At 36.9% G+C, this 25,608-nt stretch overlaps 1 protein-coding gene across 1 annotated transcript in view; it reads left to right on the top strand.

Moving 5' to 3' along the window:
- Positions 1-25,608, top strand: part of LOC134540199 (neuronal acetylcholine receptor subunit alpha-7-like) — a 134,025-nt gene that overhangs the window by 74,598 nt on the left and 33,819 nt on the right. The window contains exons 4-5 of the mRNA XM_063382774.1: positions 9,151-9,260; positions 14,725-14,905. Of these exons, the coding sequence (XP_063238844.1) occupies positions 9,151-9,260; positions 14,725-14,905 (291 nt within the window). The remainder of the gene's footprint in view (positions 1-9,150; positions 9,261-14,724; positions 14,906-25,608) is intronic.

Genomic DNA, 25,608 nt, shown 5'->3' with positions numbered 1-25,608 from the left:
CTTTTACCAAGTTGGAAGAAAGTCTTTATTTTTCTGGCACTCCTGTTGCGCAGTCAACGTCAAGAATTTAGTTTCAGTTGTTGATGTCCGCTTCCTTTATTTTGTTAATCATGCTCGATCATTCCAGAATGTTAGGTTACATGCGAATCAATTTTGAAGTTCGTATTACTCTGTAATTTTTAAATTAGCTGTGCCAGTTTTATTTTTGTTGTTCATGTTGTCATTTTGGTCAAATTGCAGATGTTTTTAACTTCGTGTATTTTTCTGTGTCATTACAATAAAGTTTTAAAAAGCTTTATTTCTACTTGGCCTATAACAGAATTAAGGTAAAGCTTTTTTTTTATGAATTTTGGAATGCAACTTATTTCCCATATATTCCAAGAGCCATCTTACGCTATAGGTATTCGTGACAAAATGATACGAAATTGGATAGAATGGCCACATTCTGGAAAGTGAGAGGAAGTCAGGGGAGTTAAAAAAAATTCAGGGAAAGTGAGGGAATTTGCTTTAAAACTTGGAAAAGTGATGGGAATTCCTCAGTAATAGTATTTGAATGGGAAATGTCATGATGTGGTCTGCCATCGCTCAGACTTTAAACACATTTTTTTAGATGGATTTATAGTGAGTGCATAGACACTGTAAAAAGGCGTATGAAAGATTCATTTTGAACTAGAACAGCTATAAGTAGGGACCGGAAAAATTCGCGGGTTCAAAGACCTGTAGGATGAACTCCATATTTCTACGTAAACTCTGTCAAATGCCACCCACTCATTGGCTGCTGTCTTGTGAGACGTCCCAACGTAGCAGCCTGTGATTCGATACAGCTTTGGCCGGGTGTTTCTAATTGGCCCAGAGTCATCCAGGTCATAGGCGTGCGCACGGTAGGTGCCACAGATGCCTTGGCACCACCATTAGGGTTAACGTTATTTTGTTTTTTACAAGCAGAAATAATACATACTTACAAAAATCCGTATTATTTCCAAAAAAAAATATGTTTTCCAATCGTGTCGAGTTACAGATATGTGCTCATAACACTATCAGTATATCAATTATCAATCGAACCAACTATACGCACGGAAACAAGCCAGTTGCAATTACTTGTGTTGTACACGCGGGCCGCGGCTACGAAACTTCTGAAATGTAAATACTTCTTCTAGTTCTCCTCGAATTACATAGAATGCGCGCTCTGTGTCCACTGTTCACTCCACTCGGCAGGCGCACGGAATAATAGCCGCCGTCCGCCAGGGTTTATTTAAAAAAAGAGAGAGTTTAGTTAGTTAAAAAGGATAGGCTTACTCGATGACTTATATGCAGTCGCCGACAAAACATTTTTGTTTTATTCCAAAAGTTAAAACTTTTGCCCACTCTCATTTGTGTATTTTTATTATTTTAATATTTTACATATTTAAGGTTTGTTACAAAAACTCCCTTGATTTGTTGATTTTAAAACTTAACATTTGAGAATGTTTTTTTCTAGCATTTATTTGGCGTCTTCAGAAAACGTGTAAGTACTGTTTTTCAAAGCCACCAGCATGAATTCCGTGCAAACAATTTGTGCAATTTACTTTATGGCTCAACAAAACTGTAAATAGTTTAGTAGTTTTCCTGGTGATTATAACGTTCAAAGCCATTTGTCATAAAAAAATGTTAAAATTTTTACAACTGTGTATTTAATGTTTTTGTTCGGAAACACCTTAAATAGCACCATTTTGCGCTTTCAAATCCAAATTTTTTCGGGGGAGGGCCCCCGGACCCCCGCTTTAGGCTCGGGGTCCGTGAATGACAGGGCTGTTGTGTAATCTGGCACCACCACTACTGAAGTCCTGCGCACGCCTATGGTCCAGGTGAGGGAGCGTTCAAGTATTACGTAACGCAAATTTTTGATTATTTTGACCCCCCTCCCCCCCATGTAACGCGCCGTAACTTTTTTCTGTACCCCCCCCCCCTCTCCCTAGTAAAACGTTACGTAACCCCAAGTGACCATTTTTACCTAAAAGTTACAATTATGTGGCGTAACGTACCGGAATAAGTCACTAAAATACCTTTGTTATTGTTTTAATCGCGTTAATGTTATTTATTAACATTTGAAATGTCTTGTTTTTAAAAGCAAGAGCTTTCTATTTTTTTTTATTGTCCTAATAAATTTTTACTACTCAATCATACATTTAGCAATCATACATTTAATTACGTCGTTTTCCTGACTTGGCCCTGTCCTTACACACTTTTTGCTTTATCCGCCATTGTTCTTCTCATGCATTCTCCTATTTTAGCGTTTTACTAATGAAGCTATTAAAATCAAATAACAAATTTTATTTCTAATAATTTATTTTTACCTTTGGCAATGCAATTACAAACATAAAACTAACTGAAATAAAATATATTTGTCAAAATATAATCGTATTTAAGAATACGATCGAACGAAAACGAAAACATTTAAAATAAAATCAGCCATAATTAAAATAAGTATATTGTAAAAAAAAACAATTCAATTTGAGTTTTACTGCTCCTTTGTCCATGGGTTTGCCAGCCACTCAGATTCTTTCATTACTGGCATCCGGAGAGCAGTCGAAGAGGGTTCCGGATTTGTAAACCCGCTTGTATAAACTTCGTCTTCGTCGAGTCAATCGGCATCCTCAGACGATGTTTCACAGCGACGCACAATGCACAGAAGCTCATTTGCCCTTCTGGCAGAAAGTCGCTGTGGCCGTACTCGACTTTCACGAAGGTCTTGGGCAGTCTTGCCATGCATGTAACGATTGTGCATTTGCACACTCTTGTGGGGTGTAAAATAAATCCCACAGGTTGAACATACTCGGTTCTTTAGGTCGGATTGTACTGATGGGCAAAATAAATTGTAAAGCATCTGCTTAAACCCTTATAGAGGAGGCGACAGATCAACAGACAACCTCACGAGAAGTGGCGAAAACTTGCATGATCCTTTGTCTATCTGACTAGGTACCACGAGCTTGTTTGTTTTAACTACTTTACTGGAGTGACGAGGAAAACTATCACAGCTGTTTATATATATATATATATATATATATATATATTGCTTTACGTTTGGAGTTTAAAAAAACATTATTCACTAATCCTGTAAAGCAAGCAGAAGCAATTTTGTGAAGGTAAAAAAAATTAAGTTATCATGCCATTTGAAATTTTGAGAAAAAAAGTTTTAAAAAATGTGTGAAAGAATCTGTCTCTACGCGACCGTTCTGAAGGGTTAAAAAAAACAATGTGACTGTAACGCATCGTAACGTTTTACAAGACCCCCCCCCTCCCCCCCAAATTCGTTACGTAATACTTGAACGCTCCCTGAGTTGTGAGCCAATAGCAGAGGCAGCACTGAGATATAACTATTTGTATTCTAGCCTATCGCGAAATGAATTCGCGGATTTTTCTGGTCTCCAGCTATAAGGGATGGTGGAATGTGGGTTTTCTTCTTTTTTTCTTCAGAAAATTGCAAAATAGGTTAATTATTTTTAAAAAGTTGTCATTCTTGTTTTTTTGTTCACGGAAGAATCAGGGAATTTTTTCTACAAGTTGTATACCCTGGTGGAGCATCGATGAGATGAAAATGGGTGAAAAGGAAACGGGACTACCCTGATAAAAACCCGGAAACAACCGCCACATCTCCACCGGAACTCTGACCCAGATCCTGTTGGGTGGAAACCAGTTACCGTTTGGAAAAAAAAAAAAAAATAACTGTTGCACCCTAAATTGTGACTTTTGAATGAGATTTACATAGATGTCGCCGGCAGATTTCATTCCTTTTGTTAAGTTTTGAGTAAGCGAACGCAGAAATTATGATATAGTTTTGGTCCCCCCCCCCCCCACCCTTTTTTTTTTTTCCTTTCTGGAAAGTTAACGAGCGATTCATTACATATTCGACGTCCCTCATCACCTCGGGGTTCCAGTTGTCTTTGAGGCGAGGAACAATACCGTCAGCTTTGCAACTCAAAGTTTCATCTTCAGCGATAAGCGGGGGAGAGGAGTGAGATATGGGAAGTTCGAAAGCGGGCATACGTCCCGACGAGGATCGTGAACTCGGGATTACTGGAGCAGGGGTGGTGGTTGGAAGGAAAAAAAAAAATAAGTTTTTATTTTGTGGTTGATAAAGGGAGAGGAGTGGGTTTGGCTCTTGATGAGCCACTACCTCTCTGTCTCTGTCTCTAGCCACACGGCCCCCAGCTGATACGGCATTGCCACGCCCGAGTACGAACACCCTTCCCCTTCCTTAGTCCTGGGCCCTTTTGTGGCGGGGCCCATCTGGCAGCTTGAGTGGCTGGCCGTCTTGGAGATTGGCGTCTCGTCTAATGAGTTTCTGCCCTTAAACCGCGATATCTGCCCTTTCCTTCGCCTGGCAGGAGCTCACCCCCTCCAACCCCCGAAGTCCTTTTTAGGTTGGGTAGGAGTGGCGGTTGGGAGTCTCAGCAAAAAGGGGGGAGGGGAGGGGAGGGGATCGGAATACTGACAAGTCTTCCTCCCCCCTCCCTCCCCTGCTGCAGTAGCTTAGCCACGGCGCACATCCTTCACTCTTGCTGTCAGTTCTTCAACTCTTCACTCACACCTCTTTTCCTTCTTTCTTCTCCCCTCCCGCTTCTCCCCTCCCCGCAACCTTTTATTTTATAATCTTCATTCATAACGAAATGTTCGCCTCGAGAGAAGGAGGGAGCAATCTCTTCAGCAAATCAAATCCTAACACAATTTTAAATCCAAACATCGCTGCACAAGCTCGTAAATAACTAGCAATGACCTCTGAAATGTGGACCGTTGCCAATAATATTAAATGAAAAAAAAAAATCTGTCTGAAAATTCCGTTTATAAATAACTTTCTAATTATTTTTTTTTTCAAAGAAGGCATCATTATAAATTTTAAAAAAAAAATCCTTCTGTTTTGTTTTTCATGTAACACTTTATTTAACCCATGTCCATTTCATGTCATAAAACACAAATAAATCTGAACGTATGAAAGGGAAAGTGTCACAGTGATAAATTTTTCAGTTCCGGGTTTTGATTGGCCAATAGGTAAGAAAATTCTGAATCACTTTGTTGGTGTTATCATCTGCCGTGTGTGTGACACTTCTGTAAACTGCAAATTCTAAATAAATTTAATCATTAAAAATATATATTTAAAAATGTGATATTAAAAAAAACTCTTAACTAATAATGTTGTAGCTATTGGTGTCACTGAATTGTGTTGATCTCATAATAATTTCTTTTAGACATTTTTGATCAAGAACACGCCAAGAACGAGTTCTCGTTGATTGGAACATCAGTTTTAGTGGTAAATTAACACATCCAACCTAACTATTCCGCTTCCGTAATATCAGTGCTAAGTATTCAAAGTGCATGAAAAGTTATATGAAAGTAATCTTCCGTTACCAAATTATTTATTCTACGTTACTTGTTTTCCCTTGTTTACAAACCGTTCTAGATGATAGCTTTTATTTTTATTCTGTCGTAAAACATTTTATTTTCGATTTGTATTTTTAATTATAGTAACTAATAATGAAGTTGAGTTTGTATTTTAGATAGGCAGTTAGGCTTCTTTTTTTAGGGATCGCGAAACGACATTGACCTCAGACCATTTGAAAATTTTAAAAATATTTTCGCCAAGATAAAACTTAACACAAAAAATATAAATTTGTAACTTTAAACATTGTAAACTCTTTAATTGAGATCCATAGAAATATTTTCAACATCTTTGCAAAATAAATGAGTTTTGAAGTATTTATAGTGAACAAAACTTAAAGTTAAAATTAATTAATTTTCTCTTTACTCTTTGTGAATAATTCTACGTAACTACATCTAAGGAAAAACACTAGTAGTGAAATTTCAAAACACTTTACTGTAATCTAAAATAAGGCGATCTTTAGTTACAATAATTATTGTCTTTTTTAAGAAATTTTATAACACTTCTCATACATTTTTTTATTTTGTTCACATTTTATCTTCGTCACATAATTTGTCTTGGCTTTTGAGTAATATCTTCGAAATTTCATTGTTTAGTATTTAGTAGCAACTAGTGGTCAATATTTCATTATAATAATATACGATAAAAATAAGCAACTTGAAATGTATCCAAGGGGAGTACATAAAACGATTTGTAGGCCATCAAAAAAGTTAGGCATTAAATAATTTGCTATTAATTCTATAGATTCATAATTCTACAGATTCATAATTCTAAATATATTTTAAGCGTATATTAAATGTAGGACAGATGATTATCGTTAATGAATGCAACATTTAAACAGTAAAAACTACACTGAGGTTTCCTGTGTCTAAGATTCAAGGTTTTCTAGATAAATATTACGAATTTTTTCTACTGGATTATTTAAAATATCAGCTTTCTAACACATTTTGTTAGTTAGTTTTCGCATATTCATATACGCTGTTGTGTGAACGTAGTTTTAATGAGTACCTAATAGACCTAAGTGCGTTTAAATCTATCTAAATTGAGTCTTTTCTTATAAACTATACGCGTTTTTGATTACGAGCCGTTATGTATGAATTTTATTTATTATAAGCGTTTTACAATCGTGTTGAAGGTTTTTTTTAATGCGAAATAATCATAGTCAACATTACTATCCGTTTGTATCAGTGGCACCAAAAAATTATTTTATGTGCAGCATAACAGTGACCAGCTTGCTGGTGAATAAAATGAAGATGTTAAAGTTAAAAGATAACTGTCAAAAACGCTAAACGAGAACGATAACAAAGTTTAACATAAAATTTGTCTGCACGGATCTCTTGACTCTTCTATACCAAGCACGTTTAAATGTTACCACGCTTTGAGAATTCAACATGAGAATGCCTTGCACCCCTATGTGAATTTTTTTTGCAAGGATGTTTTGTTATGCATGGCTCTTATGTGCTGGTAGTTCTGTGTGTGTGATTTTGTTTTTAACTGTAAACAGCATGAAAATATTAACTGCCTGCAGAGTTCATAGTTTAGTACTATCAAAAAAATTCTTTAGGGAATTAAAAACTCCGTAGGACATGTGTTTGTTGTTTGTCTAAGCTCTCGTAGTCATTAAAAGTAAAAATACTCATATTAATATAAACACGTAAAATACAAGTTATCGCTGCTTTAAAAATATTTCCTTAAAATGCATTAAAATTAGAGATTTATTCAATTTTATTTTCCAGATAAATATTAACTGTTTTAGCAAACATTGAAGTAAGTTTATTAAGCGAAGCAGCAGTAAAATGGAAACACATATTGTTTGTGTACTGATTACGGCATGTGTTTCTTTGTAAAATTTCCTATTATATACTCTTTTAATGGCCTAGTATTAATTAAATAGGAATTTCAGTGGACGTGAATATCATTAAGGATACTTATAGACGCTCACTCATTGTTAATTATGTTGTTTGTAAGCTGTTAATATAACATCGCGTCTGTGGGAATGTAAATTAAAAGTAAATGAATGATTTTTCAGTTGTTTAAAATATAACTCTGGCCCCTCTATAATAGTTTATACATTCAATGATTTATATGAAATAACTTCTTTAAGTAAGTGTTTTGATTAATGCATTTGTAATTTTCAAATCAAATATTATTATAATCCATCCCAAGTTTATTTTATAGATATATCAAAATTATTTTATATGAATCACAATTGTTTTATCACTTTCAAGTCGTTTGATTACCGCTGCAAAATAATTCTTTTGCCGCAAAATTGTATTCATCTTTACACCTAACTTTACTTCTTGACATTTCAAGCCGAAATGTTATTAATAATGTGGCATTATGTGGTTTTAAATGTTAAAATTCCATTTTTCAACCATAGATTTAGGTAATAAAAATAAGGCATATGAATCAGAATTAAATTTAACAATTTAAAAATTAGGAAATGGATCTGTTTCAAACACTTGCACTAGAATTGTGGAACACAATAACACGTTCGTGAACAAACAACAAATTGTTATCGTTCTAAGTTTCAGGTACTCAGTAGTAATACATTTTAATACTCACCAGTTCTGATTACTTAAAGATATAGCCTATTTCATGTGCCACTTTGTGTGTGTTGACACTTCACAGCAATATTATAAAATTTGTTTTATGATATATATTTTTTAGAAAATTTCAATTCGTACTTTGTTTCATTGAAGCCTATAATTTGTACTAAAAATTACGACACGTTGCTAATTAGTGTGTACAAGAATATTGAGATTTATATGAAGTCGAAAATTTTTCTTCAGAAGTGTGTAATTAAAACTACTATAAAGAAATAAATACTTAACAAAAATCACAGTGGACATATTATCCACCCAGACGTATTTACTACGGTAACAATTTTTTTTTCTGGAGAGAAAAAATTGTTTTATTTTTAGTTGTTCCAATTACCTTTGAGGTGCTGTAAATATTAGTAACTGTTAAATTGTTAATATATGATTTCTGTGCGTGAACGTGAAAATATCAAGAGTGGCTTATTTTTTATATGTAAGCGACATTTGAAATACTGTAAAATCGTGGGGAATGTAGGTTATATTGAGTCAGCCAAATTAGAATATTTCATAATCTTGTATGTTTTTAAAAAACGGCGTTAACCAGGAAAGTAAATAAACATTATTGTCTTTTGAAAATTACATTTTCAGAAGATGATTTTATTTTAATTTTTCTCAAAAAAAAGCCGCATTTTTAGTGAATGTCCTCTTCCAGAATGTTTTTTTATCTGTGCCATTCAAGTTGTAGACTCGAGATAACTGTACACATGATCACACGAGATTCACTCGCTCAGATGCAGTGCATCATTAGTATAGACCAGACAAATTCGCGGATTCATTTCGTGATAGGCTGAAATTCAAACATGTGTACAATTCTGCTGGTTCTGCTATTTGGCTCGCGGTCTAACTGGAGCTCTCTGGGCCAATGAGAGGGACCATCGACCAAAGAAGCGTCGTAATCACAAGCTACCCAGTGGAGACGCCTCACAATTTAGCACCCAATGAACACGCGTGTTTACTTGAGATGTGCAGAGGATAATGGAGGCCATCCTAGAGGTCATTGAATCCGCGAATTTTTCCGGTCCCTGATCGTTAGTGATGGATTCACGTGGGTGCACACGTGCCGTGATGCCGACGCGCTCGCGCATGCCGAGGTCGTGGCTCGGGCGAGGGCGTACAGCAGGTTTCCCGATGCCGCAGGAGTGGAACGACTACAACCTGCGGTGGAACGAGACCGAGTTCGGGGGCGTGAAGGACCTGCGAATCACGCCCAACAAGATCTGGCGCCCGGATATCCTCATGTACAACAGGTAACGACCCGCATCCGAGCCTGTGCACCTGTCTCCACCTGCCCAGACTCGTCTCCACCTGCCCAGACTCGTCTCCACCTGCCCAGACTCGTCTCCACCTGCCCAGACTCGTCTCCACCTGCCCAGACTTGTCTCAACCTGTCCAGACTCTTCTCCACCTGCCCAGACTTGTCTCAACCTGTCCAGACTCTTCTCAACCTGTCCAGACTCTTCTCAACCTGTCCAGACTTGTTTCAGCCAGTTCATACTTGAATCAACCAGTTCATACTTGAATCAACCAGTCCAGACTTGAATCAACCAGTCCATACTTGTCCCAACCAGTCCATACTTGTCCCGACCAGTCCATACTTGTCCCGACCAGTCCAGACTTGTCTCGACCAGTCCAGACTTGTCTCGACCAGTCCAGACTTGTTCCGACCAGTCCAGACTTGTTCCGACCAGTCCAGAGTTGTCCCAACCAGTTCATACTTGTATCAACCAGTCCAAACTGGTCTTAACCAGACCAATCTCAATCTTCCTAGACTTGTATCAACCTGCCTATACTTGTATCAACCTGCCTATACTTGTATCAACCTGCCTATACTTGTATCAACCTGCCTATACTTGTATCAACCTGCCTAGACTTGTATCAACCTGCCTAGACTTGTATCAACCTGCCGACTCGTCTCAAACAGTCCAGACTTGTCTAAACCTACCTGGACTTCTCAACCTGTCCGGACTTGTCTCACCCCGGCCATACGTATCCTTACATGTCTACAATAGTCTCAACTAGTCCAGAGTTTTCTCTCCTACCTGTTTTTTTTACTCTTGGCCATTATTTCGTATAAACAGACCAGTCCGCTGTCTGAACCTGCTCAAACTTATTACAGGCGGTTCTTATACCACCCTATCCTCTGTTACCGTCATGATGGGTGATGTTCGTTACATGAGCAGGATTTTGTTTGAATTCGAACCTCTCTTTCCCCTCTCTAAGTTCCATTGTGTACGAAGACATCATAGAATGTCTATACCTGTATAAATATGTTATTTTCCCTTCCCCCTTGACAACACCTGGGTGAGACCATCACGAGAACAGTATATTGTTATGAGGAGGCCTAGTGGTCACTATGCTGAAGGAAACCCAGGAAGAGCTTCAGTGAGCAGTTCTCAGGTTGGCAAACTTAGCTTGCAAAATCAGATACCGTAAAAAATATGTATGGGCTTAAGATTTTCAAAGAAGATGTTTGGGTGAGTGAACTAATGTGAGTAATTAATCTAACGAAAAGAGATAAAATCGGTAATATTATTGCGATAATACCAATTGACTATTCATGTGAAGTAGTTCACAGCTTTATTGTTATTACTATACTTTCCATAGTAAAAGGTAGGATAATTTGGCACTACAAATGGTTATTGATCTTTTTTAAATTAAAGTTTCATTTTCATAACACACTTTAGTTACTCAAAAAGAGGTACAATTTGATATAGTTTGAGCATAAATGCGTGTGTCGGAATTAAAGCTATTTTTAGAACATATTTTTTTAGTCCTTTTAAATATAATATAAATAAAAAAAGGGTGTATTTTATTCATGTACATTGAGAAGCAAGAAAACAAAAACATTTTCGTGATATTTAAAGCTACAGTTCTCATGATGGTTTCAAAAATATAAAATTATTTTTCTGACTTTTAATTCTTTTATATAATTCTTTTTTTCTGAAATATGTCAACATATTATCCTATTAATATATAAATTTATGTACACAAATTCACAACCTTTAAAGTTGGCATATAAAAGTGGAATTATCAAAGCATGTAAGTTAACCATGATTCGATAAAGCTGAGTTAGTGCATGCTTTATTAAAATCAGCGTCCCTTTTTACAAAAATCAAAGTTTACAAATGTATTTTTTTTTCAATTGTGTAAAATAACTGCAACTGTTATAATAGATAAAAGAACTAAAAAAATATTTTTTTAATTTCGAAGAGAATCCACAAGACACAGAAGTTAGCGAACTGTTCTAGTTGGAACAACATCTTAAAGAGAGAAGCAGCACCACGGTGTAGCTTTATTTACTGCAACTTCTTTGTCTTGTACTGTACCCTGTAAAGTGCCCAATGAAATCAGATTTTTTAAGCCAGTTGCAGACGCAGTGATTCTGGCCACCAACAACGGAATTGGGAAGGGTCTGCTGCCGCAAACAATGTTGGTATGGCCTTCACAGCTAACATTCACACACTCAGGATCCCACATCTCCAATGCCAAACCATCCGAAAGGACAGGATGACTCACAATACAGCATAATAATTTTTTTTTTTTTGCTAAATTCAAACTACACATTTTTACGCGATGGATTTAGTTGCTCATTTTCACGATAGTATTCTGCATGAATTACAGTTAACTTTCTTTGGCAGTCAATAACACTTCTTTAGGGATTTTTTTTCGCTTTGTGTATGTTATATCAAAAAAAATTTATTGATAGAGTTGTTTTCTAAACTACGTAAAAAAAAATTAAAATTGAACAGCACTTGCCTGCAGACTATTCTAAATTAACGGAAGTTGACGTTCTGTTAGATAGATATGTGCCGGAATGTGTGAAAATTTGGGTACTTCCTCGAATCCGTTAAGATTCGTATCACATTTTGAAATGATTGTACTAAGTTATACAACCTAATGTGAGCAATTTCCACGTGCAGTTAGTACACAACACAGGAGAATTAACTAATTTTGATTCGACAATAACGGCCGAACACGTAGGTACTTCAGAGTAAACTTAAGTCAATCCAAGGTGTGCGCATTCATCCATATTGCTACTTAAAAAGAGTCACATACAAAACACATCTATGGAACTACGAACTCAGGTGAGAGTTGAAGGTTACGACCTCACGCCTTTTTGTTTTCTATTTACAGATAACACCTTTTGACCTACTTGCATGCAAGAAAAAACCCGTAATTGGATCGTCGTATATTCAGTCGACCATAATCTCTCCTGCATGAGTGAAAAAAATTTTTAAAAAAAAACGATCTTAACATATTAGCCATATCCCACTTAATTTATTTTTCTCTCTCTTTCTTGAAATCGTGTTGCATGTTTTGTTCTACTCTCTTCTGCGCAATCAGAACTGCCCTCCGACCTCTACTCGAACAGAAAGCTATGGTGGGAGGTACAAACGACAGCTAACCGTTGTTGTGGGCCACATCACATTTTTAAATCAACCTTTTGCCCGAGCGAGGAAGTTCACAGTGCCTCCACTCCTCGCAGCAGTCAATTTTTACCGCAAGGAAAAAAAAGGCAATTTCTGGTTTCGCAAATTTCAATGGGCACCTTCTGGCATTTCTGACGGTGGCGTAGATAATAATCTGTACCTTTTTAACCAGTAAATTTATATTCTCTTTTCAGTTTCGGGCGGGGTCATCATCTGCCCTTTTTTTTCCCCTTCGCAAATTTCATATTATTTTAGTTAACTGACCAAAATTCCAGATCAATGTTTATGGCTGCTGGGTTCTAGGGTTTATATATTTTTAACGAATTTGCTTGTAAAAAAAAAAACAATATTCACTTGTTTGTGGTCAGTGTTAAGTAAGCACTATAATGAAGCTAAGAAAGGAAACTGAAAAGAAAATACAGTAAAACTCATATGGTTGTTCTAACTATTGGAAGTTTGTAAGCATACGTACATAAATAACTATATAAAATAATAACTATATCAACACCCATAATTTGTAAATTATTTTTGTGTATATTTTCAGCTGAACCCCTGGGAAAAAAATATTTATGAGATGTACTTCTACGAATTACTAATTTCCAAATCTTGCAAGTGAAGCAGATTTCTTGAACACAGCAGCCATAAATAAAAATGGAATAATCGTGATTCGTCTTTTAATGCTGGAAAACCTGGCCGCAGTGCAGTTTCTTGACTACGCCATTCGTCTCGCTTTCTGTAAATGTTTGTGGTAGCGCAGTAGGCAAAGATCATTGACTCTTGTTTCTGATGGACATTAGGGCTGTGTGATCCATCCTCGAGACTTGGAGTTGGGGTTGAATTTCCTCGCTTGGAGTGGAAGAGTCCCTGAAAAATTCTGTCATCAACTAAACCAAATATGCTTTAAACTTTTGTTGTTATATGAATTTTTATTTTTGCTAAAAATAAAAAATAAATAAAGGAAATATAAAACAACAATATTCCTTCTTATTTAAAAAAACCCCTTGTTAACAACTTACTTAATATTCTTTTTTTGTATATAGTTAGAAGTATTTGATAAAAAAATAACATACTCCAAATAATTCCTTCCCCTTTCCTGTCCCTTTCCATGAAATAACACATGCATTCCTTTCTTTAACTTAAGATGAACATTGACTTAACTATCGTTCTGTTAAAATATCATAAAACATGCAAGTAAAATAATGAAAAGAAAGAATACTAAAATATACTTGATATCTTCACGGGTGCATTAATATCTGTTATAATATCTAGAAAAATTACATCAACTTAAGTAATATGACACTATCTTTATTTTGACAATTATTGTACAAGTACTTATATCAAGTTGATAGCTGTTTCGGATGCTTTGCTTCATGACATACGTGCTTCTCACAAATTGGCAAATTATTTTAATCTCTTGTTGTAATTTTGCATATTTTAAGTGTAGCGGTATCCTATTTCACTGTCACGACTGAAATATCTATTATCATTCTTTTTGACTAAGTCAAGTTAAATTCAGTATTTGGAAAGTACTGTTGTATTTGTATGCGGTTAGTTATTTAACATAGTTCAAACTACAATCATGTTCCATTAAACAAAACTTACATGAATGCAAATTTGTTTTTTTATGTAATTTCAAAATGAAAGCTTACACTTAACAAAAATTTTAAATATAAATGTAGATAAATTGAAGAGTTTTACTTCACTAAATATTACATGACGAAGTAAAAAAAGTTAGTAGAGAACAATTGCTTTATATGAACTTATATTTGAAATATATTCGTGTACATGAAAAAATAACGCCAGGTGTAGATAAACCAACAAGAATTTAAATATTTATTCATGTGGTGTCATTTACTAAGTTGTTGTACATATGATGTAACAAAATCTTACACATGAAATTTTAATTGTAAGGAAATTAAACTCTTAAGATATAATTTTTTGTTCATTTTGAAACTAATTTATGTTCAGAGAAAGTAACTCTAAAAATAAGATAACATTTTATGTGATGATATTGTTGGCATTATTGTTTATGATAGTGATAATGTTTAAGCCAAAATGCAGTAGTTAAGATGAGCAGCATATTCACAAATGAAAAAATCCATGTACTTTATGTGCATGTACTTAAAATTGTTTATTTGAATTTAATCTAAAAAGAAAAGAAAAAATTAACATATATTGGTTAACCATCATACATTAATATCAAATCACTATGATAGTTATTACCTAAAAAAAGAACTCAAGAGGTAACAACTTGTGTTAATGAACCCATTTATGCCACAAGCGCTGATGAGGGTTTCGACGGGACATACCACACCAACGTTGTGGTCAGACATAACGGTAGCTGCTTGTACGTTCCACCGGGCATCTTCAAGAGCACATGCAAGATAGACATTACGTGGTTCCCCTTTGACGACCAGCACTGTGACATGAAGTTTGGTAGCTGGACCTATGATGGCAACCAGGTAGTACCTACATTGCAGCCCCCCCCACCCCAAGGTCGCACAAAGTCCGCGGCCCGCCCCTGGCAGGAGACGGGCTCTGGACGACTTTGGCCAAAAGAGTTTAAAAAAAATTTTTTTTGAAAGACGAACAAAGCACTTGAACGTATCTTGGCACTGGCCGCCGCCACTCCGAGGCCCGGCGAGATGGGGACTACTCCGTGCCGAGACGCTGTCTTGAAGGGACCAGCCTGTTTGGAGTCATCGCTGTCTTTTTTGGCACAATAAGTAAGGGTGACAACCCGCACGTGTGTCAAATTCCCGGTCACCTCCATGCACAAGGCAGTGAGCGGGCACGCAGACTTTTGTGATTTGTAACGTGTCACCCATCGGGCTTTGTGCGGTGACTACAATGTCATCGTTGGAGAGCTTGAAACCAATTTCGGTGCGCAGAGCTCGGCTTGTTTCAGCAGATGTTGGGCTGGAAGGTTTCCTGACACATTTTCTGTGAAAATTCCCATGTTTGGCTATGTTTAAGTGGCCTCAAATAAAAGTTTAGTGAAATTCCAAAGGTCTTGAAGGAAGGCAATCATTTAGTCATTTTTTTCCCCTTTTCGTGCGATGGAGGAAGTTGATCGAGCTAGGGTTCTGTAGTTTTTTTCCTGTTTATGAAATAAACTTGTGTTTCAAACGCCCCTTGGTGTAATTTCATGCTAGGCAAGCGGGCCACCCCTTTTCAACCCTCGGCAACAGCTATCCGAGATGGGATACGCGTGTGCAACAATTCTACATTCGTCCGTGAGGGTTCCAGAAAGCCAATACCTGGATTTCATTGCTCCTGAAACCAAACTGGGTGGAATCTGACCGTAGGCCTATGTGCCGGCCATTTAGCAAAAACCTTTGAAGGTCTCCCGACCAGCACATACGCCCGTAGTCATTTGGAACTCCGCTCGAAATGGTCTCCCGGCTCAAGACAGCGTCTCTGCACCTCCGCGAATGGACACGAAATTCCGCGGGAAACCTCATCGCGTTCGTTCAAAGTTCCAAGATCAAAAGACACACTTAAGTCGAGTGTTCTGTTCCCACGGCCACTGGCTTCGGAGTGGCGTTTGCAGCACCAGGAGCCATTCTGAATCCACCCGGGGAAGGGCGGATCCAGAATGGCGGTCAGCTATTTACAGCACTCAACATTTTCGAGCTGGCTTCGCGTTTAAAACAGGATAGTTTCAAACACAAACATAAAAAAATTTCTATCGTTCGATATAAACAACAGCGAGACTTGATAATAACTGCTTGATTTCATTTTTTAAAATAGTAATTCATTTTTGTAAGTCAGCATGATGTTTCAGTGAGTAAGTATTATTCTATTGCAATATTTTAATAATGAAAGCTACTTGTTTATGACAATTAAAAATTAGAAAAACAACAAAAAAATACACTCTTTAAATACAATATATGATTAAGATAGTCATTCAATCGTAAGCAAAACATTTGTGCAACACACGAACAATAATGTATTCATAATATTACACACATTATTTTTTCGTGTCAACAAAAGTGTCTGGGGGTACCATGGCTTAAAGTACGATTTTGCATGGAGCCAGTGAAAAGGTGGTATTCTTTGGCTCTACTTCTTACACTCTGCTAAGTACTTCTTACCCTATTGTTTAAAAACCTAAGACAATTTCAAACACATGTAAGGTTTATATAATATAATTTTATACAGGGATAAAGATATTATTTAAAATCGGGTTAATTTTTCAAACAGAATTATTGTCAAGGATGTTTCAGAAAAAACAATTTTCATCGGATAACTTGTATTTATTAAGGTCATTGCAAACTAGTCACAAACTTTAAAAAGTTAGTTAGCCTTATATAACTTTGCTTTACTTTAGGCAGTTATATGCATTCCATTTATTCATAAATTTTCAAGCAATTTATTTTACTTTGGTTGAGTTAATTTTGCTCAAATGAGCAAAGCGATCACTTAATATAAACAGGTCAACTGACACGAAAACCTTAAATGTTTTGTTTCGAAACCTTTTAAGGCATGGGGAGAGTACTAATAGGCAACAATAAAAATAAAACAATAACAGTGTGCTATTATTTCTTTCATTTATATACTTTTCATGTTAACTATTAAAAAAAATTACCAGCTGCTTTTTTTTTTTATTTGAGCATTCCATGTTCGTAATGGTCGGTTTTGAAAGGTCTCTTCGTGGGCTTATAAATAAAATGAATTTGTATTCAGATAGCTTTTTAATATTTTGTATGTAATATGTTAAAATGTATTTTATTTATCCTGTGTAAAACATATTTTCGAGACAAAATCTTGGGAGAGTAACTGAACGTTATTAAGGTTGAGAGACCGCAATGTTCGAAATAATTATGGAACGCAACTATATTTGAATTTATTTTTTTTTTCCTCTTTGCGAAACGACCTAGAGGAAATACCGTTAGCAAGAAGTGCGTCGCCCACGTGGCTGTTGGTAGTCTTAGAAGCTCCGCGGACCCCAGCGAGTCTTAACACGACTCCTGCAGAGACAAGGGAAGGGAGGGGGGGTGGGGGGTGGGAAGTGGGGCGAAAACTGAGGTCGCGCGAAACAAAGCTTCGACTGTAAATAGCTGGCGAGAAGTGCCTGGCGGGACGTTCGAAGCAGAGCCAAAGAGACACCGCCGAGTGTGTGTGTACACCATGCCGGAGAGCCCGGGGCAGGTCTGATCCACTGACTGGTGTGTCGAGCATGAGCGCACCTGAGGACCTCTTGAGGCTGGTCTTCGCTCGCCCAGGGACTACCGTCGCCTCCTCGACGGGATAGTGACAAATAAAAGCATCGAAACACGCCTTTTTTTTTAAATTTAAAACATTTTTTTTATATCGAAACCCTCCCATTGTTGGTTTCCCACGATAAGAGAAACCGCAAAAGAATGGACACTAAAGATGGCATTCATGTGCACACAGACATCAACCATGTCAGATGTTTAACAATTAGATAGCACAATCTTGATGTAAGCTTTTGCACATACACTAATTGCTAAGCATATGTATGTCTGTAGAAGAAAACTACAAAAAAAAACACAAATGACAAAAACACAAATTAGGCAAAAAAAATTGCTGTTGTCAGGATTTAACACCACACAATACTCCACAACCATATTCCTGTTGTGGAGTATTGTGTGGTGTTAAATCCTGACAACAGCAATTTTTTGCCTAATTTGTGTTTTTGTCATTTGTGTTTTTTTGTAGTTTTCTTCTACAGACATGCATATGCTTAGCAATGGCGTATGTCCAAAAGCTGACATCAAGTCATGCACTTCCATTGCACAAATCTTTCAAAGATAGACAGCACAAAGAATTCTGTGGAAGGAATTATGGAAAAAAAAAAATATATATATATATATAATCACGGCACTGACTAACACAATGCGTGGGCTGACAACGACGACATTTTTGTGACTGTGGAACAAAGAATAATAATCATACATCAACCTTGGGCAAGGCGACGAACAAGCGAATCCAACGACGCTGTGTTGTCCGAGACTTTTTTTTTTCTGTTCCTGTTACAACTGTCTCGTTATCAGCCCACTGTGATTGTCTGTGCTTTGATTAAAAAAAAATTCTAATTCATTCTATGGAATCCTGTGTCCTGTATATTCATTTAACATTTGACATCGACTGATTTTGTATTTTTTTTTTCTTTCTGGGTAATGTGTATTCTTCTTGATTGTCCATTCTTGTGGTTTCTGTATGCCATACAGTGAAAACCAACGATTGAGTAAGTCCGTAAAAATGTTTTAAATTTATCTTTACCATGTCAAGAATTATTCAAAGAATGTAAAATATTTTTAGTTAAATATTAGAAGAATAATTCAATTGTTTGTACTTCAATACAAAATTAATTTCCTAATTTTAAAATTTTTTTGCAGAAGTCATTGCATAATTATCAATAAATTTAACCATCAGTAATTATATTTTAAACAAAAGTCCCTGGTTAAGCACAGAGCAGCCTTAAAGGTACTTAATTGTAGAATAAAAATAAACAGCTCTCGATGATATTTTCCTTTGTGATAGTTCCTCATTTTTGAGTAAGTGAATGCGTATTGTATACAAAACTTAAAAACTAGAGGTAAACATTGCTATATAAGCTTTATTTTCAGCTATAGATCCTAAATACTGTATACATAACTTATCTGTACAAAATTATTTTCTTTCGTATGTAAAACCTACTGATGTTATTTATCTTATGTGTGTTAGTATGTATGTATATATGTATGTGGTATTGATCGTACAAGCTACCTTGGCTGTAAGGTGTGTGTTCTTGCATGTTTTTCATTGTGGTTTGAGTGAAAGTAATATTTTATCGTTTGTGGAAAAAAAATCCAATAAAAATACTTTTTACAAACAAAAATGCATAATTTATTTCAGTAAAAAATTAAAATGCTTCGTTATGGTCATTTTTAGACAGAAACAATCAAAATTTTTACTCAAACCATAATTTAATTTTTTAAACTGTATTATGAGTTTTATAAAACTGGCATATTAAAATGAAATTGTCGAAAATATTGATTGCATGGAAAAAGCTTATAACACTCGTATGCACGAATATTATTTAAAATTGTGGGTATATATATATATATATATATATATATATATATATATATATATATATTCTGTTTATGTTGTGATTGGTTATTACCGCATTGGGTAAAAAGTTTTATTTTTATTTTTAGATTTATTACATTTAAATGTGATTGCTTTTTTTTAGTATAGATGATTACTTTTCAAGTAGAATTTGTAACTTCCATGACACTTTTCTTATCTTAAAATAGTACTGGTTTTAAATCACGTTTTAGTCAAAGGCGATGCAAGTTATTGATGCGTTGTATACGCGTTTTCCTGAAAGACGTCATGTTATAAATGAAATGTCAAGACACGCCTGTTTTGTGAAATTTTTGTCATTGAATTTTAGTGTAAATATAATTTATTCATTTTTTTAATATTCTAAAATAATATTTCCTGTTCCCATTAAAAATTTGTTATATTTTTAACACATAAAAAATTAGAAAAAATGTGAGCGAGTCTTTTAGTACCTACTTGTCAGTGATGTGTAATATCTAACCTCGGTAACAAGCAAATTCATGTTTTCTCAAGTTGCAAATATACTTAAAAAACGAAACTTGGACATGAAATTTAACTTAGAATGCTTAAAAATAATGACAAGCGTAATAAATATAAGCAAATTCTGTTTTAAACTACAATTCTAAACGCGAATCACACGTATTATCCGCACCCACCGCTAGAATTCTCTGCCCGAGCAGCTACGTTGACTATCGAATCATTCCATTTGCACAGAGAAATTTTAAAACTATACAATAGAACGACTTCGTCAAAAAAGAAAAAGACTTGAAAAATTACTGAGCCCCGGCTTTGGACCTGATTTTTGACAAGTAGTTTTATTAAAATACTGCCCATCTTGTTAAAATTCATTAGACAGTTAATAGTATAAAGTTTTTTTTACATCTTTGTGAACTTTGGTTCGCGCCACCCGCCATAGATGGCAGCACACGTGGTTGTTACACTTGACTTCCGTCGCATTCACGCAGTTGCACATTAAAAAAAAAAAAAAACATCGTCGCCATTTAAGTTCTTGGTCAGCATGAAAACGTCACTTTAAAGAGTTTTATTTTTTCATAATATTTTTTTTTTGAAGTAGAGGGTCCCTAAATCCCCTTTCCTCTTTGGGCTTTTCCACACCCACCAGACTCTTTGGTAAAAGTAATTGGCCCTGGGCCTCGTAAAGTCTGGGACTGCCACTGGGAGGTTCTTGAGCCACTCGCGAGTTGGCCACATGGCTCCCCGATCAACCCCCAAAACCACGTTGGAATCAGTCTCCTGCGTCGTCGGAACTGCGTCCACGGTAAGAAGGCACTCCTTGTCTCTGGCCGGGACGCGCGACAAGCTCCAGAGGCCATTCACGGGATCGCGCCAAGGGCGACACGGGTTCGGGCATCTTCGCCTCTACGCGCCAGGCACAGATACGACGCGCAGTCTTCGGCGTCGGTGACAGTGCCTCTGCGGGGATTCAAGCGTCGACACCGTAGTTTTAAAGGTTGAACATCGGAGATAAAAGGCCTCTTGAAACTTCCCTTGTACCATTTACAATATACTGCGTGTAGAATTCTTCGTACCTAAAAACGTCCGTGAAATCCCTCCGTTTTAGCTTTTTTTTTTTTCACATCCTAAAAACATTCACGGCATAGATGAAACTATGAAATGAAACTTGATTAGACAAGTGCAATGGCTCTTAAAAGCCTTTAATACATCTCGAGCGGTTTTTAGATGGTGCGTTAACACCTGGAGGTCTCTGCACACCATTTGGCGACCAACTTAAGGCGATTACCTTAACATAATCCACAGCAAGGTGGCGAAGCGGTAAACTCCTAAAAATGTTCACTTTCTATTTACAAAGAACCCCGGTTTAAAATTATCCAGGGATCTTCGTAAATTTACATATATCTTAATAAATTTACGGACACTGAATTCACTTACTTTGGACATGAATCCGAAAGGATATTCTTGGGGTATTAACAGAACATTTAAAAATTGACTAAGTCCACAGCAGTAACACCCCTATTTTGTCCAGGTGTGAGTTTACCTTTGTTCAGAACGAAATATGCAACTCGGAAGTCAAAGTACAATGTAGTTTCTACGAAGATTCGGCTGTTTGAAATTACGAAGACCTTTTCGTTTGAGTTAAATTCTTCGCTGAAAAGTCTGTAAATTTACTGTAATTTCCAACAGTGTAGGAACTAGACTTACATTCAGAGGACTCAGGTTCGAATCCCCAATCTGGTTATCTCCTGATTTGTGTTTCCCCGTGGTGGTGTACATAATCACTATTGGTCAAAAAGCTGTGCGGTTTCCTACCAGAGGCCTCGGTCGATTACTTCAACCAAAATCCATTATCTGTGCCGTCAGGTCTAACCGTATTTAATTCCCTGAGTCAAAACATTCACATGGACATACACCATTGCTGGTTTTCACCGTATGTCATAGAAATGCCACAAGAATGAACTTGCAAAACAAAAACAGCCAAAAAAAAAATGACTTCGAATGTTAAATGAATGGATAGCAATCAAAACCGCCGAAGGATTATGTCAGAAAAGAAATCGCGGCACAGACGAACACAGGATGCTGACAACGATGAGACAGTTGCAACCAGAAAAAGAAAAAATACAGACAAACAAGAACCTTAAACATCACATTGACAAACAAAAACAACGATAATAGAACACAGTGACAACACAGCACGCAAAAGTGAACCAAGCGATGTGACTAAATAGATGTTCTGTACAACAAAACGACGACAGTGCAGACGAACACAGTAAGCTTTCTGAGACAAAACATGTGCAACATTTCGGGAAATGGCATCTGTTACCGTCATCAGGCACAAACATACTGATAGTGGACACTGGAAAAACGAATATTTATATTTTTTTTTTGCAAGTGCTCCCATTTAATTTTGAGACAACCTTTTCAGTTAGCCAGTATTTTCCATTTTTCTTTCTAATGTATCCAATAAGGGACTAGCTTAATGCGCTTAACTGAGTCAGACTTGACAGTGGTTGCAAAGAGAAATTGTCGTTTTATACCAAGAGGAAATAAGAACATAAAGCCACAGCAGATAGTTACAAAAGAACTGCATGCATATTATTTACAGTAGAATCTCATTACTAACTACTTACAGGGACCTCAAGTTTTTGTACTTGGTACTTACTGAAAGTACTGTACTGAAAAATACATATACATATCATCATTACAAAGCGAAAAATCATAAAATAAATCAAAAAGTGTTATTATGAGATACAACATTATGATTTAGCGAATATCTGACATCAGTTTAAATAATTGTGTTTCTGCATAACTTAAGTTTTTTTTTTAAATCTGTTATTTCAGTTTGATTTAGAGTTTGAATAATGCTCTGTTAAACAAAATGTTCTGTGTAAAAGAAAAACTTCCTGATCTCTTCTGGAACCTTTTCGTGTTTAGAGATGAATTTGTTCAGTTTTTATAAGCTCAGAATAGCTTCCGTAGCTGCACAGGTAGCTCCTCACAGTCAGAATCATCATCTGATTCAGCTTTAGATGAGTGTGATCGAATGATTTCACTAATGATGTCGCTGTTAGACAACACTGGTGTTGTTTCTATTTCATTATCCACAGAGACATAGTCTGTGAATGAAACAGCATAAAACTTCATGGAGGCTGACGCTTCTTGCCACACTTCAGGGTCAATGTCATTGCTTTCGCATGCTTGTGCTGTATTGTAGCTTGCATCCTGGTCTGATGAAGTTGGCAATAGTTTCCTGTTGAACATTCCACCATCCTGTGATCATCTCAATTGCCTGACGAACATTGATGGTGGTGGTCACTCTCAACCTAATGTTGATGAGCAACCTCAAAACAAGGCATTTTCGAAAATGTACCTTAGCATTCTGAATAATGCCTTGATCAAGGGGCTGTAACTGAAATGTGCAGTTCAGTGGCAGAAACATCAGTTTGATGTTTTCCAGTTGAACAACAACACTGTATGCTGCGCAGTTGTCTATTAACAAAAGATTTTTTTTCATTTTTTTTTCTTCATATCCTTATGTTTTTCTCCAGCCAATTTGAGAAGAGTTCTCTCGTCATACATTACAGGTGTTACTAGCATAATTTGCAGGAAGATAAACTCCCTTGAAGCACCTGCGAGTCTTGTGTTTACCAATGATAAATGGCCTCCTGTGGCATTGTAACGAATCAACACAGACAACCTTTCCTTTGCTTTTTTTTTTCCTCCAGTGCATTTTTCTCATTTATATGCTATTGTCCTGTTAGGCAGAAGTTTGTAAATAAAGGCATTTTCATCATAATTGAAAATATTGTTCAATGAGTACGACTTACAAATAATCAACAGCTTTTCTTCTTTCCACTGGTTTGCTGCCTTTGTGTCTGCACATTTATGCCCCCCCCCCCCCCCCCACCTCACACTTCTATGATATACCATGGAAGTTCCCAGAAACAGTGCAACCACCCTGAACTGGTTTAGAAGGCTTTGGTGTCCATAAGCAATTCAAACTGTTTTGCTTTAGCTTGTAACATTGGGCTAGTTAATTGAACATTTATTGATCGTACTTCTTCAACCATTTGTTCAAAGCATCTTCCAGACCTAGGTGATCTCAGGAACGAAGCCTTTTGTTGTCACAACCAAACAAAAATCCTTAGTACTTTTTTTTTAATTTTTGCCCGGTCTGTTACCAATCGTAGTTAAGGTCTTCGCCACAATGCCATGAGTCTTCGCAATTGCGACCTGCTTTTGTCCTTAGTTCTCTGAGAATTTCTACTTTCGTTTCTGTTTATCTTCAGGGTTACTCATTTTTGTAGCACAAACACAGTGAGTTATTTAAAAAACTTAATGCGAAAATAATTTCAAAACAATAACAATCAAGGCACGGACTTCAAACAATACATTAGCATGATACTTTCCTTTGAAATAATACCCTTTTCTCTCGAATTTCAGTGATTCGATGTATCGAATTGTGTTGCGTTGTTCACATCGCATATTAAATACGTTAATCTATGGTAATCCGCGCGAACGTTTGTTGGTTTGTTTGTTTGTTTGTGTGTTTTTGTGTTTGTTTGGAGGTTTTAGAGGTTAGAAATTAAGTTGCGGAGGTATGATTGATTTCTGTTTGTTTGTTCTGTAACATTAACCATGTTGTTGGAAATTTATTTACTAGTTTAAGTAAATTTTGGAGTAGCAATGTCGCGCTAAGGTATAGTGAAACTGTGGAGGAAGGGGCAGACCTGGCAGAGGACTTGCAGAAACTGGAGTGCTGGTCGAGAGAAAATGAAATGGGTATAAACGTAGGGAAAACAAAGGTGGTGAGGTTCACGAGGAAGAGAAGGGTGGAGGGAAAAGTGTACTGCTGGAAAGGACAGGTGATCCAGGAAGCTGAGGAGTATAAGTACCTGGGAGTGATCCTGCAGAGCGACTTGGGGTGGGGAAAGCAGGTCAAGAAGGTGGTGAAGAAGGGCAGAATGGGGTCAGGGCTGCTTAGCAGGACACTGAAAGGGACAGGTAGGAATGTAAAGGAAAAGGCGTACGCGACATTGGTACGGCCAGTGTTGGAGTATGCCGCGGCGGTGTGGGACCCCTATGTGGAGAAGGAAATTGAGGAGTTGGAGAGGGTGCAGCGCAATGCAGCGAGATGGGTGACGAATATGTGGAGGAGAAGGGAAGGTGAAGGCAGGACGGGGGAAACACACAGACCATCGGTGATGATGAAGGAGCTGGGGTGGGACACACCGCAAGAAAGGAGGAAGGTGGAAAGGCTGGTGAGAATGAATAAGGTAATTCGTAGGGGGGAGGGGGGCTGGGGAAAGCTGGGAGCTAGGTTGAACAGAGGGCTGTATCGAGGAAGGAGGGATCATGAGTGGAAGATTCGGAGGGAATGGAGACGGACAGAGAGAGGAAGACAGGTATTCCTTGTGAGGACGGGGCGAGATTGGAACGAGCTTGAGGGGAGGACACTGGATCTGGGAGGAGGGAAGGACTTACGAAGGAGGCTCCAGAGGGGGGAGGAGTGAGGGTAGTTGGGGGGTGGGAACTCCTTGCCACCAGGCGGATGCCCAATTGCAGGTGTAAAATTATTATATGATACTTTAAACTGAAACAATTTTGCATA

This window comes from Bacillus rossius, chromosome 16, assembly GCF_032445375.1.
Source record: "Bacillus rossius redtenbacheri isolate Brsri chromosome 16, Brsri_v3, whole genome shotgun sequence".
Taxonomy (NCBI): domain Eukaryota; kingdom Metazoa; phylum Arthropoda; class Insecta; order Phasmatodea; family Bacillidae; genus Bacillus; species Bacillus rossius.
This window is presented reverse-complemented; position numbering and strand designations above follow the sequence as displayed.